General features: G+C 50.3%; 2 protein-coding genes across 3 annotated transcripts; one reads left to right on the top strand and one right to left on the bottom strand.

Moving 5' to 3' along the window:
- Window position 1: 1 nt before the first annotated feature.
- Window positions 2-7,307, bottom strand: Cenpt (centromere protein T). 2 transcript variants are annotated; one of them, XM_004843004.3, is made up of 15 exons: window positions 7,200-7,307; window positions 5,828-5,939; window positions 5,594-5,726; window positions 4,108-4,198; window positions 3,892-3,979; window positions 3,680-3,776; window positions 3,407-3,552; window positions 3,228-3,264; window positions 2,861-3,009; window positions 2,014-2,211; window positions 1,651-1,812; window positions 1,314-1,407; window positions 511-687; window positions 314-418; window positions 2-236 (listed from the first exon to the last, which is right to left on the bottom strand). In XM_004843004.3, the coding sequence occupies exons 3-15, from the start codon at window positions 5,704-5,706 to the stop codon at window positions 113-115; spliced, it is 1,581 nt and encodes a 526-aa protein (XP_004843061.1). In that variant the 5' UTR covers window positions 5,707-5,726; window positions 5,828-5,939; window positions 7,200-7,307; the 3' UTR covers window positions 2-112. The 2 variants fall into 2 exon arrangements, with proteins under 2 accessions (XP_004843061.1, XP_087072805.1); XM_087216679.1 differs by lacking the exon at window positions 511-687.
- A 1,252-nt stretch (window positions 7,308-8,559) lies between these two features.
- Thap11 (THAP domain containing 11) lies at window positions 8,560-10,128 on the top strand. Its single transcript, XM_021256840.2, has one exon. The coding sequence runs from the start codon at window positions 8,560-8,562 to the stop codon at window positions 9,460-9,462; it is 903 nt and encodes a 300-aa protein (XP_021112499.1). The 3' UTR covers window positions 9,463-10,128.
- The last annotated feature ends 7,166 nt before the right edge of the window (window positions 10,129-17,294 follow it).

The following is a 17,294-nucleotide window of genomic DNA, read 5'->3' as shown; positions in this document are numbered from 1 at the left end:
ATTCTTGTCATGTGACACTTTATTGATGATAGGAAATGAGGACAAGACTTGAAGGATTAGGCAGGGCCAAGAGGTCCCAGGTGGGGAGATGGAAAGCATTGAGGCCTGGCCACTACTGGGCAGGGAAGACAGAATTGCCACTGAACGCACAGGGGATGAGCAGCTGCCGGTACTCCAGGGGCAGGTGCCGCTCCACAAGCACGTGCAATGACACTTGGTCAGTGATCAGGCCCTGCCTGCAGCAGAGAAAGAGAGGGGTAGGCAGAATCAGCACCAGCACACCCACACCAGCCTCCCTTTTTTGCCTGCTCACCGTCGCATCAACAGCTCCAGGTCCTCTGGCTTCACAGTCTTGCGGCCCGCATGAGCAGCAAATACCTCCAGGTCATTGCAAAGGTGCTCCAAGTACTTATCCAGGCTGCCAAGAAGGTTGGGATAGAAGAGACCAAATAGAATAGTGCATTCATAACCAGACCATCTCCTCTCTTCACCCAGGTGTCCAAGACTCACCACTTCTCCACCATCTCAAGAGCCTTCCTTTCCATAGGCATCTTAGCATAGAAGCTGAAGAGTTTTGTATAGTAGCTCAGTCCAGCCTTATGGGGATCTTGACGGGGTCTAGGACCACCAGTTCGGGGCCTGGAGGGAAGTCTGGCCAACACAGGCTCTGGAGGCTCTGAAGACAAGCTGGGGGCAGGAGTGGACAGAGGTGGCTAAACTGCTGTTTGAAAAGGGCCCTATTTAAGGACAAGTCCTGCTCGTTCCTGTTAAAACTGGGTCCACGTGCTCCTTAGCCAGCCTGGACCAGCAGTTCCAATCATCTGCTAAGGGGCAGTAGTATCAGGGGGCCATACAGAGACCTGGTCTTTTGCTGGGACCCTGTTCCTTCAGTCTGGACACAATCTCCTACTCTAGCTTCTTCATATCACTGGCACTTGCTCAGGCATATGACTTTTACACCTCTGAATGAATAGTCACTCCCCTTAGTATATGTGCTGCCAAAGCAAGCACATAGTCACTCCCCTTAGGAGTCCATCATTTCCTGTCCCAATTCTGCTAGTCCTCCAGGAAGCTTTCTCTGATTATACATTGACCTAGGTTATTTTTTCCAGATTCCTCTTAGCTCCCAGAGGCAGGCTCTTATCTCTCCAGATAAGCTCCTGGGGAGCAATCGCCAGCCCAGTTCAGGCTACTGGGCTGGGTAATCATCGGCATACCTGTGGGGATGACTATGTGTATGGGTACCCAATGCCAACCTGAGTATCTGCCCCCTTCTCAAGAGGCCCATGAGTAACAGGGTCATGGGATCTTACACTGCAACATCAGGTGATGGGGCTGGCTCAAGAAACTGATCCAGTTGTTTGGCCTGAAGAAACTCAGGGACGTTGGAGACCGATTCTGGGCTTGCTACAGAGAAAAAGGAGGGTACAGGGGGCTCAGGCATGGCCATGCCATCCTGCTGTGCAGGTCTAGTCTCCTTGTCCTATTTCTCAAAGGGTTCCCTTAGCTCCATCCAAGCAACTGCCCCTCAGAGTCTCCCTGGTCCCAAACATCACCAGTTCCCAGAAGAAACCCAGGTACTCTCTATGTGCCATGGCCTAAACATAGCTGTCACCACTCATCTGCTGTTCCCCATACTTGGCCTTTTACCTGGCCTGTCAGAGATGTCCTCATCCCCTGAAGATCCTTCTGGGTCCTCAGGCTCCAGAGCCCTCTGGGATCTCTTTGCTTTTGTCACCTCTGAAGGAGCAGGAGGCCCAGGCTGTAGCTCCAAAAAGGGTAAAGATGGAGTAGCAAAGCCAGCCTCACTCACTGAGAAGAGACCAAGTCAGACATAGTATCAGGCAATAATTTGGAATCTCCTGGCCCAACACTGACTGTGCTCTTGGGTGGAGGAGGGACCCCGAGGCAGGAAAGTCTAGGGTCCACATACAGGCTTGAGGAGAGAAAGCCACCAGAGGTAACTTTCCCCAAGCTAAGCTTGGCTACAGGCCACCTGCCCCACATACTCACTGTGGTTCTGCAGCCCAGGCATGCTGCTCTGTGTCCTGTGACGCACAGCCTTCTCAGTACCTTCAGGCCCAGGGTAAGGACATGGCAGGGAGTGATGCACATTGAGGGAGTGGCCAACCAAGGGCTGTGAGAAAGGCTGGGTATCCTCTAACACAGTGTCTGTTGGCTGAGTAGCAACAGGAGTTCTGAGGCTGTCACCTGGAGATCAAGATCCAGCAGGCCATTCAGTATATCCCAAAACTACTTGCTGATGCCCAGAATTGCCAGGGTCTAGGCAGTGGGCACTCTAGGTCTTCCCTGCCTAAGTGGCCTTGACAGAGAAATGGTTTAGACTCTAAGCCTTATCTTCCACAGCTCGCCTTGCTTACCTTCGCTCATTGGGTGGCATTTCCAGGTCTTCACAGCTTGCCCCTAACCCCAACATCCCACAGCTGGTTTCCCATACCTCTGCTTTCTACTTCTTCCTCTACCAAGAATGCTCCCTTCTGTCTTGGTGAACTTGTCTTCTGGAATCAGGTCCCTAGGTCAGTTCTAACAAGCTAGCCGATCATGAAACCTACCCTTTTTCAACTTTCCTAAAGCTCTAGGTACCAAAACACATCACTTTCCTACCCTTAGCCCTGTAGTTCAAGAACATGAAATCCTGGAAGCCATAAATACATTAAGACTGAGCCCCATCAAGGCCAACAGGCACCTTGAGGGATAAAAGCTGAAAGTCCTTTAGACATAAGGTCAGGTTCACACACTGTCCCACCAGAAGAGGTGCACCCCTAGACTCAGCAGCACCTCCTATCTACCACAGGGGGTGTCTTTCTCCAAAGGCTGAAAGGGGAAAACAGAACCTTACCTAGAGGAACTGAGGCCAGGGAATTATCTTGCAGATCCTGCAAAAGGGCACCCATATCTACAGCGCGGCGGGTGGGAGGTCTTCGGGCCAACCCAGGTCTCCTCACTGACTCTGGCTGAAGAGGTGTAGCAAAGGTCAGACTGAGGGAGCTTGGTGGAAGGGAGGAAGCACAAAGAAAAGTCAAATACCTGAGGCCCAGTTTCCCCAGAGGATTCTCCCATCTGCTCTGAAGCCCTCATCTTTTAGAATGTGGCCATGCAGTGAGACTACAACCAGCTGGGAGCAGTATGGCCAGATTCCAATTCCATCAGTCAGCACCTCACTCCCCAACCCTCTGCTCTACCACCCCCAGAATAGACAACAGCACCTGGTGAGGGACGAGGCATCAGGATTCCCAGGAGGCTCTGTCAGTGACCAGTAAGAGGATGTAAAAAGAAGAAACCATGGTAAGTTAACCAGGCCCATGAAAGTCCTTTCTCAGGCCTCCTTAGCCTCTCCAGAGGACAGGATGTTGAAGACAAAAACAGGTGGTATCCTAGGCCTCACCTTGGGAGAGAGGCAGTCTCTGGGGTCCCCGGTCCACTTGCTGCTGAAACACTGACAACCTCAGCCTCTGTTTCCTCCTGCCAGAGGCCAGCAGAACTGGAGCCAGGGCTGGGGGAGGCTCAAGCTCAGGAAGTTGAAGTTCTAGGCTGTAAGGAGAGAGCCTATCTTAGGCTAAGAAGGAAATTCTTCCCCTGCTAGTCTTTGGGGTTCCCAAGAGGCTCCCAGACCAGAGCTACCCAACAGCCCAGCCAAGGAGGGGAGTTCACTATGCACCTGCCCCTACTGCTTTCCTGTCTGGAGGGCTGGGCCACTTGGGGTGCTGGTGCTGGCTTCACCACTCTCTCTGGCATCACAATAGAAGATTCTGGGGCTGCAGAAACACCATGGAGAAGATAGGGCCAACACAACAGGCTACCCTCAATGAAGGATGCCACAGGACTGGTGTTCAACTGGTGCCTAACACTGTCAGGCCAGTACTCACTCACCAGTTAGTAGGATGTTCTTCAGCAGAGTCCGGGGAGTCTGTTCCTCCAGGTGCCCACCAGCTTGACCACGAGCCAATCTGCCAGTAGACTATGGACAAAACCACCATGTAACCAGTCTGGTCTGTTCTTTTTGCCTTGAGATTCCCTCATGGTGGGCACCAGAGCAGAAATAAACCTCAGGGCTCCATGAAGCTGGTCAGTGGGCTGGATACTTACTCTGGCTCCATGAGAACGCTCCCTGGCAGTTGTCTTTGTTTGGCTACTCCACCTCTTGGGGGAAGGTGTTTCAAGCAGGGCTCTCTGGGCACTGTGTAAAGACCAACAAACGGTTCTGAGTAGGGCCTAGAGGATGCAGACTTGTCTTCAGCAGGGGTCTTGACCTAAAGTCCCTTGGGGACAGGAACCCAGAAACCACTTGTGCCTACTGTAGTCCCTGTTCCCAGACACATGTCAACTGAGGATGAAGGGTTTGGAAAGAGAGGAAATATGGGGCTGGGGATTTAGCTCAGTGGTTCTGGCGCCTGCCTCGAAAGTGCAAGGTCCCGAGTTCGATCTCCAGTACCAAAAAAAAAAAAAAAAACACGGGGAATATGATTGTTCCAGCCAGAAGGGAGAGGGAGATGAGGAAGATTTCATACAAGTGACTTTTGCAGAATCATAAAGGAAAGTAGGAGCTAGTCACACAGGCTAGAGGGGCAATTGGAAGATTATCCACTCCAGACATTAAAGTACTGATCTTTTTTTTTTTTTTGGAACCAGGGATTGAACTCGGGACCTTGTGCTTGCAGGTGCTGGAACCACTGAGCTAAATCCCCAGCCCCTCCAGACATTAAAGTAACAACCCAAAAAGGTATTTAAGTATTTTTAATCCCCTTAAGTACTTGTCTGAGTTTGACAACAATCATACGGGTCACCCTATCCCTGTCTTTCCAGTTTAATCCCTCTCAGAGACATATCACATCATCACTCATAGTTCTAAAACCTGTCACGAATGACCTTTTTCTTTTTGGTACTGGAGGTTGAACTGAGGGCCTTTGCACTTAATTCCCCACCCTTTTAAAATTTTGAGACTGGGTCTTACTAAGTTATCCACGCTGGGGTTGAACTTTCAATCCTCCTGCTTCAGCCTCCTCCTAGAGTGCTGGGATAACAGGGATGTGTCACCACACAGGGCTGACTTCCCATTCCTTTATAAGGAAAACGACTGCATGGTCCCAATCGGGCAGATGTCAACTTCTGCACCCTCTGCCCCACGAGGTTACCACAGCCCTCCCCCACAGACACTCCCAAGTCAGGACAAATTCCTGCTTGCAAAGCATCTTTACAATTCCTGCCTCCTGACTTCTGTGCAGGCTGTGCTCCCTAGTTCTTTTCCCATCATCCAGCTGGGAGCCACAGAGAAAGTAGAAAACAATCCGCAGGGAAAAGTGAGAACCACCTAGGAGGTAGGGGCAGATGCCTGGTTGTACTCTGTGAGTTAGTTTGAGCAAAATAGCTAGAGAATAGAGCTCCTATCCTTTGTCTCCAGGGGTGCAGGCACAAAGAACGGATCCGATCCCGGATAAAGAAGTGGAACCAGTTCTCAACGTTCTGTTTCTCCTCCTCCCAGACTCAGTTTCCCTCTCCAACAGGTTCGGCACTAGCTCTCATCCAGACCCTACTCCCCAGTTCTTCTAGTAGCTCACACAGCGCTTCCACATACCTAATCCGAGCACTCCGGCGTCGCCGCGGGGTGCAAGAGTCGGCTGTGTCTAGCACATGCCGCAAGAGCGTACGCGTTGTGGACTCGCAGTCCGAGCTGTAAATGTTCGCCATCTTCTCAGCCACCCTGCTAACTGCCAAGACAGCCGTAAACACAGCATTCCCGCCGCCACATTTAAGATAAATCTCGCGATGATACCCCACAGGCTCGCGGGAATTGTAGTTCTCGCCTTACCGCCATACAAGCGCTTGCGGTTGTGGTTGCAAAATCTGGCTCTCCACGCAGTCTTAACCAAACGTTAGGCTGAGCAAATGTATCCACCTAGTCCACTTCTTGGTTTTCTCATCTGCAAATTTCAGATGATACCCACTTGATAAGGAATCCCCCCCCCCCCCCGGTACTGGGTACTGAGTTTAGTGCTTCATACTGAGCTACAAAACCCAGCCCTTTTTCTTTTTTGAAACAGGGTCTCATTAAGTCGCTAAATCACCGAGGCTGGGCTCAAACTTGTGATTCTCCTGCTTCAACTTCCCAGAGTGTTGGGATTACAAGCCTTTGCCACCACACCCAGGTTTTTGTTTTGATGGATGGTCTTCCTTTGTTGTCCAGGATGCCTCAAAATCCTGGGCTCAAGTGAGCCATCTGACTCAGCTTTCTAAAAAGTTGGGACTACAGGTGCCTGATGCTTGATTATGCCCAGCTACTGCATTCATTCATTAATTTTGCAGTACTGAGGATTGAACCCAAGATCTCACTGAACTACATGCCCAACTTTTTTTTTTTTTTTAATTTTATTTTAAGACAAGGTCTTGGGAAGTCATTAAATTGTCCACGCTGGCCTTTAATTGAGATCACAGAATGCTGGCTTGTTAACAAAACAAAACATTGGATTGAAAGGAGGGAGAGGGAGAAGTGAGATAAATTGGCAAGGGCCAGATTATGTGAGGTTCTACAGGATCTAGGAAGGAATTTGGATAGTGTTTTATTTTATTTTTAAAGGAGAAAAGGTTTGCTGGGCTTGGTGGCTCACACCTGTAATTCCAGCACTGGGAGGCTGAGGCAGGAGGACTGCTGAGAGCTCCAGGCCAGCCTGGGGTACATAATGAGTTCAAGGCCAGGCTGAACTGATGAACTGAGACCCTGTCTCAATATAGATACATATATACATATATACGTCTCTATATATACATATACATACATATACATATACACATATACATATACACACATATACATATATACACATATATACATATACATATATATACATATATATAGGCTAGGGATTTAGTTCAGTGGTGCCGCTGTCTGCCTCGAAAGCGAAAGGTCAAGGTCCCCAGTTCGATCCCCGGTACAAAAAAAAAAACAATCTCCCCCAAAAGTGTATTTCTGTATTCACATTTATACCATGTATAGATGAGTTTCAGAAGTGAGCCCAGTGCCTTTGCACTTAGCTGCATCTCTAGGCCCTTTTTGTTTCGTTTTTCATTTTTGTTTTTTCTGAGACAGGTCTCTCTAAGTCATTCAACTGCCCAGGCTGGGCTGGAATTTGATTCTCCTTCCTCAGCCTCCCAGAGTGCTGGGATAGCAGGAGTTTGGCACACACCTGGCTTGTTGTGTACTTTAAAACATTTTCCACCAAAGATGGCGAGGCAGAGAAGGCGCTGTCTTGTTATAATGCAAATGTTTTCTCTTAAAATCCTTCAATAGTTTCCAATCACCTGTAGGATAAAATTCAAAACCCTTCAACATAGCCCAAAAACCTTCAACATGGCCCAGTTTGATAACTTTCAGAGATTCTACTATCCTGGCCACCCCCTTTCTGGCCCTGTAAGGGTAGGCCTAGCCTCTGTGCCTTATAGACTGGTTCCAGGACAAGAAGGCAAGATCTGTTCCCAACTCCCAAGATTTTCATTCTTTCATCTTCAAGGGCACCAGCCCCCATTTTCTCCTCTGCCCTGTTCATTCCTTTACAGCGTTCATTTCTGAATAGACATTCATTCACGTACATTCTCATCTATTATCCAAAACATAGACTCTTAGCCCTCCAGGTGGTCAGGGTCCAGGTGGGAGATGCCTGCCGGGTCGGTCAGGTTCGCCGCAATTCCCTGCATTGTGTCCGGCAGATGGTACATGCCTATTAATGACTTAATTTAGGTCAGTAAATGAGTCAAAGGTAGTAGCTGAGTCGGAGACTCCCAAGTAGAGAGAAAATAGCCTCTGAAGTCCTCGGGGGAGCAAGACCTAGGTTTCTTCCTCCTCCCCCCACAGGAATGCCGTCTTCTCAAAAGTGCTCGGGGTTGGAAAACCGACCACTTCTGGCACGCAGCACAACCCCGCCGGAATTCTGATCCGCAGTAACTCCACCTCTCCCTTAGACGGCGCTCGGTGCCTCAGCCTCTAAATTCCCGCGAAGCCTTATGGGGCTTGTAGTCTCTGTGGCACATATTCCTTGCGCTTGCGCATTGGTGTGGCGCGCTCCCTCCCACTGCCTCCATCAGGATTCCTGGTCCTTGTGAGGCGCACTCCATACGACAAAGTACCAACCGAATACGCTTCGTCCGCCGAGGACTAGCCAGGTCAGGAAAAGAATTCGCCCTGTGAGGCTCTCGCGGTGCCCTGGAAAGCGGACGGAATAAACACGCCCCCGCCCCGGAAGTGAGCTCCTCCTGACGCGGTGCATTGTGGGGGGCGTAGTCCTTCTTCCAAGGCGGTCCTTCGCTGCGTCCCCCGGGCCGACTCCGGATCGCAGGCAGACGGCCAGGCGGGCGGTGCAGCGCGGTCCCGTGCGAAGCGTATTCTGGCACTGGGCGTCCAGTTGGGCCAACTGTGTCAGGCTGCAATAGTGGGAGATTGCTTAAGGCCTCGCAGGGCGCCGCCCGTCGAGGGGCTGGAGGCAGCGGACAAACCGGGCCGTCGAAGCGCGGAGGAGGCCGGTGGGCCGCGCACAGTCGCGCGGCGCAGCCATGCCTGGCTTTACGTGCTGCGTACCGGGCTGCTACAACAACTCGCACCGGGACAAGGCTCTGCATTTCTATACATTTCCCAAGGACGCTGAGCTGCGGCGCCTTTGGCTCAAGAACGTGTCCCGTGCTGGCGTCAGTGGGTGCTTCTCCACTTTCCAGCCCACCACGGGCCACCGTCTTTGCAGCGTTCACTTCCAGGGCGGCCGTAAGACCTACACGGTGCGTGTTCCCACCATCTTCCCGCTGCGCGGCGTCAATGAGCGCAAAGTAGCGCGCAGACCCGCGGGGGCCGCGGCCGCTCGCCGCAGGCAGCAACAACAGCAGCAGCAGCAACAACAGCAGCAGCAGCAGCAGCCGTCGCCGTCCGTCTCCGCTACCCAGACCTCCCAACTGCAGCCGAACCTGGTGTCTGCCTCTGCAGCCGTGCTTCTCACCCTTCAGGCTGCTGTGGACAACAGTCAGGTTCCTGGATCTGGCCCGCCGGCACCCACCACTCCCACCGGAGAAGATGTGAAGCCCATCGACCTTACTGTGCAAGTGGAGTTCGCAGCCGCAGAGGGCGCAGCCGCCGCAGCCGCCGCGTCAGAGCTAGAAGCTGCCACAGCTGGGCTGGAGGCCGCGGAGTGCCCGATGGGCCCCCAGTTGGTGGTGGTAGGTGAAGAGGGCTTCCCCGATACTGGTTCTGACCACTCATACTCGTTATCGTCAGGCACCACGGAGGAGGAGCTCCTGCGCAAGCTGAATGAGCAGCGGGACATCCTGGCACTGATGGAAGTGAAGATGAAAGAGATGAAGGGTAGCATCCGCCACCTGCGTCTCACCGAGGCCAAACTTCGAGAAGAGCTTCGTGAAAAGGATCGTCTGCTTGCCATGGCTGTCATCCGTAAGAAGCACGGGATGTGAATGGGTCTTACTGTGGCCTGAAGAACTCCTGGACCCCCTCCAGCCCAAGGAATCCTCAGGCCAATGTTGACTTTTCTATACTTTGGTCGACAGTACTGAGGCTTAAGGCAGCTGGACGCTTGCTGGGGATCTGGCACTCTAACTTGTTTCCTCTTGAACAGGAGTTTGGGGCCTCAGACTCGGCACTGGTGACACCAGCAATTAATGACTATCTACTCTCCTTCTCCAGTTGCAGATTCTGGTTAAGCAGAGGCTTCAGAATCACTGAACTTGAAACACCTCAGAGGGATTCAGGTGGGATGCCTGGGGACTGAGTTTGGGAAAGCCACACCTTAAGGTTGGCTAGCAATCAGAGACAATTTGACTGTGTGTAGTGATAAGAGATTCAAGTAACATCAGTTCCTTCCTTTTCATGCTTACCCTTTTCAGGTGCAGTCTGTGATTCTGATGGGGACTAGTTGATATGTGCCTCTGCCTCTTAGGATCTCCCTACTAGGAGGCCATTTATGAGGGGATCTGGGTGACCTGCTGATGGAGATCCAGTTTGCCAGGGACTTAGGTTTAACTTGTTATGTTTGCTACTGGTTACAAATTCTATTTTCTGTACAATTAGACTAAAGTTTTCACTGTGTTTGGCAAAACAAATTAAACAAGAAGTAAGGTTTTTATTTGGGTTTTGGCATTTTATTTTTATAAAACTTTGCTGAACAGCTTTGAAATATGAAAAAATAAGCCTTAGCCTATAAGACCAGGCCAACTTTGACAGTAGAGATGCTTCATTGACCAGGTTTCTCCATAAAGTGGCTGTTAGCACATGGACCTTGGCCTTATAAGGGTTTCTGGCCCATTTCATCCCAAAGACTGGAAACTGCACCAAATGGTCCTAGTTTGTCCACAGGTTTTTTTCCCCTGTTTGTCTCCCCTCCTCCTAGTACCCCGAGCCTTTGGACTGAGTTACATATTCAGCCCTTTAATTTGGGGGGGGGCAGGGTTGAGACAGGGTCTTGTTATGTAGTCAGACTGGCTTTGAACTTGCTCTGTAGCCCATGATGGTCTCAAACTCGAAGCAATCCTCCTACCTCAGCCTCCCAAGTTCTGGGACTACAGGTGTGTGCCACCATGCCCAACAGCCCTTTAATTTTTACTGTAAAATGGTCTTACTTTAGTCACTTAAATTCTCCAAGCTAGGATCAAATCTGAGACCCTCTGTCTCAGCCTCCCAGAGTGCTGGGATTAAAGGCCTGTGTCACCATACCTAGTTTCTCCCTGTCTTTTTTTCTTTTTCTTTTTTTTTTTTTTTTTGAGACAGGGTCTCAGTATGTAGCCCAGGCTGGCCTTGAACTCTCAGCAATTCTGCCTCAGCCTGTGGAGTGATGGGATTACAGGCATGTGCCACCATACCTGACTCTCCCTGTGTCCTTTTAACAAAAAGATGTAACTGAGAACTGAAGTTAGTTCCTCCTACCTCTCAGGGTTTTAAATTTCTTAAATTTTCGGCTGGAGTTGAAGTTTGCTCACAATTTCATCCCTTAAATGTAGCACAGTATCTGGTAAATGCACTTAATAAACAAGTGAAGACCACAGCTGGAATCAGCCATGGCTCTTTGAGTCATAAAGACTCTTTTTTGTTTGTTTTTTGGCACCAGGGATCGAACTTGGGACCTTGAGCTTTTGAGGCAGGCGCGGAACCACTGAGCTAAATCCCCAGCCCACAAAGACTCTTGTATAGATACTTTGGGTTTGGTAAACCTTCACTGTGAAAAGTCTGGATCTACAGAAGGCATTAAGGAGTTAGGATTTGTGACCCCTTGATTTATTGTTTTGACTGCTTGTATCTTTGGATATTGGAAGGGTGAGGGTGACATTTTTATCTATTGCCCCAAGATAATGCAAATCCATCTTGGGGAGAGGTAAATATCTTTAAATCTATCCTTGTTTATTATGTTTGTTGGGACACAGACTCTTGGGCTCCATGAAATATGACTTCCTTCTGGAACTTGCCTTATGACTTCAAGTTAGAGTGGCCTTAAAACTTCAGTCATCTCTTCTTCCTTTCTGGCCCTTTGGCACTCAGTTGGGAAACAAGTCTGGGGAAGGAAAGAGTATACAGCATTTGTCATAGGTGACAGGTTGGGAAAGGAATTGAGTCTCTGCCTTCCAAGGGTTAACTCTGGCTGGAAATCAGATGGTAAAAGCACATCAGTGCAGTTTGAGGCCAGTTGGGCCCTTGCTGGTCAGTCTCACTTTTCCCTACTCTTGTTGAACAGACTTCTCCAGGCCTTTTTCATACTTCTTTTTTATTTATTTTTTTGGTGTTGTGTGTGTGTGTGTGTTTAGACGGGGTCTTGCTATATAGGTCAGTCTCGCCTTGAACTCACTTTGTAGCCCAGGCTGGCCTCAAACTTGTGGCAATCCTGCCTCAGCCTCCCGAGTGCTGGGATTACAAATGTGCGCCAGTTCATGCTTTTTAGTGTATCCTTGAACTCATTCATCAAAGGGACATCTGTTTGTGCTTTGCTCTCTTGAACCTCTCAGCAGCTCTGGACCCTCTCTGTGCCTAGAGTTATGTGCATACACCCTTTGTGGTGTTTTGGTTGGAGGGAGTGCAGTTTATAGAGCAAGGGAGACTGCAGGTACAGATACACCACTTAGCAGGAAAGCAGAGTTCTAAGTAGGTGAGTGTCTAGAATTCTAGTCAGGCAGAGTGTGATCTGGAAAGGTCTGGTATTTAATCATCAAGAAAGCTTAGTCTGGTTTTAGTCATTCCCAGGAGGTGGATAGGAATGGTGCAAAAATTCTGGAAGAACTGTAGTACTGGGGATCTCTGACTAGGAGGGTAAGCGTAGAGTTGCCTGGGAAACCCTGGAACCATTTTCCTTTCCTGGGATCCCCTAAGTTGGCTGTAGAGCTGCTGTAGAACTATTTTTCTGAGCACAGACTTGACCTAGAGATAGGCCTTACTTCAAATGTTTGTTACCAAGGAAACAAAAGGATGTTGAAAGTAAAGGGCAAAAGGTGGAAGGATGATCATTTACAATCTAGTCACTGAAATAGTAGGGAAACTTTGAGCCAGTTATTTCTCTTTAATAACTCTTAGTTACCTGCTGGTGTGTGTGTGTAGGGGGGTATTTATGATAATGTTTTGAAGACCATTCTCTGTATAAATGTGAGAGTAATATGTCCAGCCAAGCCCCATCTGAGGAGTATTTGCCCCCAAAAAGGCCTAGTTGCTCGAAACCAGTTCTGGGCTCGTCTGGCCCTGGGTCGGGACTCAGGAATATTAGGACAGCAGAAGTTGTGGGTTCTGCCCTGGATTACTAAAGTGATACATATCAAAGAATCGAATAAGTAGTCAGAGCCCTAGAAGGTAAGGGGTTTCTCCAGAGGAAACAGCCTGGGGGCCCAGGGTGGAGTGGCTGGGCCAGCTCGGGGCTGGACTGGGCTCTCACGGAGGAGGGGCCAGCTACCTTCGGCCGCACAGTTTGGGCGGGGCCAGGCCATCTGGGACCGAGCGACCGCTGAGCCCTGACCCCTGACTGGCGCCAACCTCAGTGTTCCAGAGGCTTCCGCTAGACCACAATTCTCAGGGGCTCGCCCCGGCTGCCTCCCTCCCTGGTTTAGCCTCTCCTCCCGCGCCGCAGGCTGTGTCTGGGCCTCCGCGCGTAGCACACCGGGAATTGTAGTTTTCTTCTAACGCGCTAATGCCAGAAAAGAGAGCGGTCGGACTGCGTTTCCCATAGTGCAACCGGGCAGGAGAGGGAAGGCAGGGGGGAAGGGACAGTCGGTTTCAGACCGCGCTGGGTTGCTGCCGCCGCTGCCGCCATCGTGCCAGCCCCTCGGGTGAGTGTTGGGACTATCACTCCGGGGCGGGGGCTGGGCCGCAGAAGCCGTGTTCTGGGCCGCCTGGAGCTTCTGCTGCAAGTCCTCGAGAGGCCCCTCCCCCCGCCTTGGCTGCCCGAAGCCGCGCGGGGGCCCGGGCCATGTGTCGCGCGCGGCTCCGCCTCCCGCCGGTCCTCTCGAGGCGGCGGCCGTAGGGAACGCTGAGTGCCAGACAGGCGCCTATCTGGACCGTACAGTACCATGGTTGGTGAGCCGGCCTGTGTTGTGGCCAGACTTTTTTTTCTGGTTCTGACCGTCGGATGGGGCATTTAGGGCCCCGCCCCATCTGGCCTGGCCTGCTTGAATCTCGCCACCTCTGCAGGCAGCCTATAGCGGGCAGACCGTAGCCCCACGGCCCGCCACCCGTCTGCGAAGATCCAGGGATGGGCAGCGCCACCTGGCTCGCTCCAGAGCCAGCATGGGTAAGGGTGTCCACCCGCCGCAGCTGGACTTGGGACCCTTATTCAGTTCCCGACCATAGCCCAGCTGGCGAATGTTCCTTTGCTTGACTGCCTGCTGAAAGTGCACGAAACCTCCTGCTCCCTCTGTGGAACCCATAGGTTCTCCTGCACGAAGGACAGGGACAGGGAGTCTGGGCCGAGAGGGGATTCCACTTGGGACCCTGTCAGGTTTGGAAGATCTAGACCTGATGTGGTGAGTCAGTTCCAGGCTGGTAAGCCCAGCCTTCGCCCTTTCCTATGAGTGACCAAGCCCCAGCTATGGTGGGTTGGCTGACAGTGTTAGTGGAGGGAGGAAACCAAAAAGGTGAGCTTGGACGTGTGAGCTTCATAGGCTTTGTTAGACCTCTTAGGCACAGCCCAATCTTGATTTCAGAATCTCCCAGAGTCAGCATAGAATTGCTCTGTAGGAGTGGATGAGGCCTCAAGAATGGCATGATAAGATTAGATTCAACACGAAGAAAAGTAGACTCCAGACTTGGGATCTTTGAGGCCAGTTCAGACAAGAGACCAATTTAGAAGGGACCTTGGGGGAGAAGCACATTTGGGTTGTCGTGGGGTCTTTCTGAAACCTGGGTGAGAGAACAAGAGTAGAAAGCTGTAGAAGCTGTAGAAAGCCAGGATTCCTCTTGTTCATGGCTTCCCAACAGACAGCTTTTGAACAGGCAGAAAGCTGGTGAGGCCTTGAGAAATTGCTCTTAATGAATGGCACCAGAGACCCCATTGAATTTTGGGAGAGCATTGTATTTGGCCAGAGAATTACTATCAGGCAGGCTTTGAAAAGGGACTTCTTTTTTTTTTGGTACCGGGATCGAACTTGGGACCTTGTGTTTTTGAGACGTGGGGGGTGGGGTGGGGTGGGGTGGAGGCAGGGGAGGGGCAGAACCACTGAGCTAAATCCCCAGCCCTAGCCACTTCTTTTTGAGGGATGATAAATTAAGAAACCAGGCCATAGAAGACTGGGTCCACAAGCGTAAGGACCCGAATTTGATCCCCGGTACCCCCCCAAAAAGAAGACACTGGGACTTGGAGAGATTCCTCATTGATTTGTCTGCCCCACTGAGTCTTCTGAGCCACAGTTGTGCGTCCGTCCGTCCCCCCCCTCCCCCCCCGCCAGGGATGGAACTTGGGACCTTGCGCTTTCGAGGCAGGCAGGATGCCACTGAGCTAAATCCCTGGCCCTAAGCATTTTAACCTTGATAAGTCCTTGACCTTTCTGGAATTTGGCAGGCCATCTAGGTTCTCATCCTATAAGAGAATCCTGTGGTTCTCCAGGATCTATCTTTGCCCCTTGTTCATGTAGGGCTGATTTGGGAAATGGGACCTGACATAGAGCAGTCAGAATATGGCTGTATAAGCAAGGGGCAAAGTGTGAAGATGCCTGGCTTTTCGTTTAACTCGAAATTTAGTCCCGGGGCCGAGGATTTAGCTCAGTGGTTTGTCGCTGCCTGCCTCGAAAGCACAAGGTCCTGAGTTCAATCCCCAGTACCAAAACAACAACAACAACAACAACAAAAAATTAGTCCCTTAAGCCAGGTATGCTGGCACACATCTGTAATCCAAGTTACTCAGGAAGATTGGAAGATCAAGGTACTTATGGTGCACATAGTGAGACTTCTCTTCAGATCTATTAGTACTAGGACTCACTTCTTTCTGAGCTATGTCTTCTGTTGTTTTCCTGGTTGGTGGGTTGGGATGGGATAAATGATTTGAGAAACACAGAATTCTTAAGTTTTATTTTATTTTGTTTTGTTTTTTTGAGACAGGTTCTTGGTCTGTAATTCAGACTGGGTTTGAACTTACTATGTAGCCCAGGCTGGCCTTGAATTCATGACAGTCCTGCCTCAGCTTCCTGAGTGCTGGGATTACAGGTGTGTTCAACCATGCCTGGTTCTCAGGTTTTAAAATTAGAAGGTACTTGGGCCAGGGATTTAGCTCAGTGGTTCCGGCGCCTGCCTTGCAAGCGCAAGGTCCAGAGTTCAATTCCTAGTACAAAAAAAAAAAATTAGAAGGTACTTGATATCAAAAGTTTCAGGCTTCCCTTACTAAGGCATTAGTATCTTGCTTGAAATTATTTTTTTACCAGTCTCATTTTGTTTGTTTTATTGTGTTTTTCTCTAAATAATCAGAGGTGTGGTTTTTTTTGTTTGTTTTTTGCCACTCTTTGGCTCTGTATGTCTGGCTCTGGGCTGAGGCTATAGGAAGAAAAATGAATCCTACCTAGCCCTGGTGTTGGAGGTGGCGGAGTAATGTTGGTTCTGTGTGCTGAGGGCTTAGTTGAAGGGGCCCTTATTCCTGTGAGGAAGAGACTTGAATGATTAGAGCCCTGAAAAGCAAAGACTTTTAGTAGTTCCCTTTCCTCTCCAGTACCTGGCAGAAACTTCAGGGGGAGATATGTCACTGGACTGTGGACCTAGGAAGGTCTGAGGTCCCTTGAGTGAAGTTTTCATCACTCCACATTCCTGTGGCTAAACTGGGCATGGTGATGCACACCTGTAATCCAGCTGCTTGAGAGACTGAGGCAGGAGAATCTCAAGTTTGAGGCCAGCCTGTGCAACTTTTCTCGACCTTGTCTCAAAATCAAAAGGACTGGGTCTGGGCTCAGAATTTAGCTCAGTGGCACTGCGCCTGCCTCGCAAGCGCAAGGTCCTTAGTTCGATCCCCAGTACCAAAAAAAAGGGACTGGGGCTATAGCTCAGTGGTATAGCACTTGCCTAGCATGCCTGAGCCCCTGGGTTCAATCCCCAGTACTGCCCAAAAAATACCAAAGATTCAAATTGCTATGACTGTTGAGTCCAGCTCCTGGCTCCTACATCCTGCTGCTCTTCCCTTTTCTAGGAACCTGCTAAGTGGTCTCACAGTGCCTGGGAATCTCATCAACTTTGTATGTGGCCTTCAGTCTCCTGCCTAGACCCTGGATGTGTGGCTTCTGCTGCTATAACTGAGACCTTGATTCAAGTTCCAGGTTCCTAATGTGATGCCCATTAGGGCATCTTCCTAGGGTGAAAAGAGCCCTCCAGAGAGATGAGAAGTTCAGTGGTTCCGATCATGGAGGCTCAGTGGGTGTGCCTTCAACAGATGACCTTTGCCTGGGATGTTAAGGAAGGGTGACTGGAAGAAGCAGGAACTTCAGAAATGCTAATACTGTTTTAGTCTCCAGTTCAGCTCATTTAGCTGGGCCTTGTGGCACACACCTACAATCCCAGCATCCAAGGCTGAGGCAGGAGGATTGAAGTGAGTTTGAGGCCAGCCTGGGCTACGTAGTGAGTTCACGGCCAGGCTGAACTACATAGTGAGACTGTCTCACAAAATAAAAAACCAATTCAGCTCATTTTCACCAAGGCCTCTAGCACTGGAAAGGAGATCCAAAAAGTTTTTCATAAGGGCTGGGGATGTAGCTCAGTAATAGAGTGCTTCCCTAGTATGCATGGGGTCCTGGGTTCAAGCCCCAGTACTACAAAATAAAATAAAATAAAAATTAAGCTCTGTTTGGTG

This window comes from Heterocephalus glaber, unplaced genomic scaffold (genome assembly GCF_053883595.1).
Source record: "Heterocephalus glaber isolate CG9 unplaced genomic scaffold, H.glaber_assembly_v1.0 deba00000071, whole genome shotgun sequence".
NCBI lineage: Eukaryota > Metazoa > Chordata > Mammalia > Rodentia > Bathyergidae > Heterocephalus > Heterocephalus glaber.
Note: the sequence above shows the minus strand (reverse complement) of the source record. Positions and strands in the feature narration are given on the sequence as shown.

Coding starts and splice junctions, on each gene's coding strand:
- Cenpt (XM_004843004.3), bottom strand. CDS start 5,706: ATGGCGAACATTTACAGCTCGGACTGCGAGTCCACAACGCGTACGCTC. Junction 1,408..1,650: donor GGACATCTCTGACAGGCCAG/GTAAAAGGCCAA, acceptor TTTTCTCTGTAG/CAAGCCCAGAATCGGTCTCC. Junction 419..510: donor CTTGAGATGGTGGAGAAGTG/GTGAGTCTTGGA, acceptor CCTTCTTGGCAG/CCTGGATAAGTACTTGGAGC.
- Thap11 (XM_021256840.2), top strand. CDS start 8,560: ATGCCTGGCTTTACGTGCTGCGTACCGGGCTGCTACAACAACTCGCAC.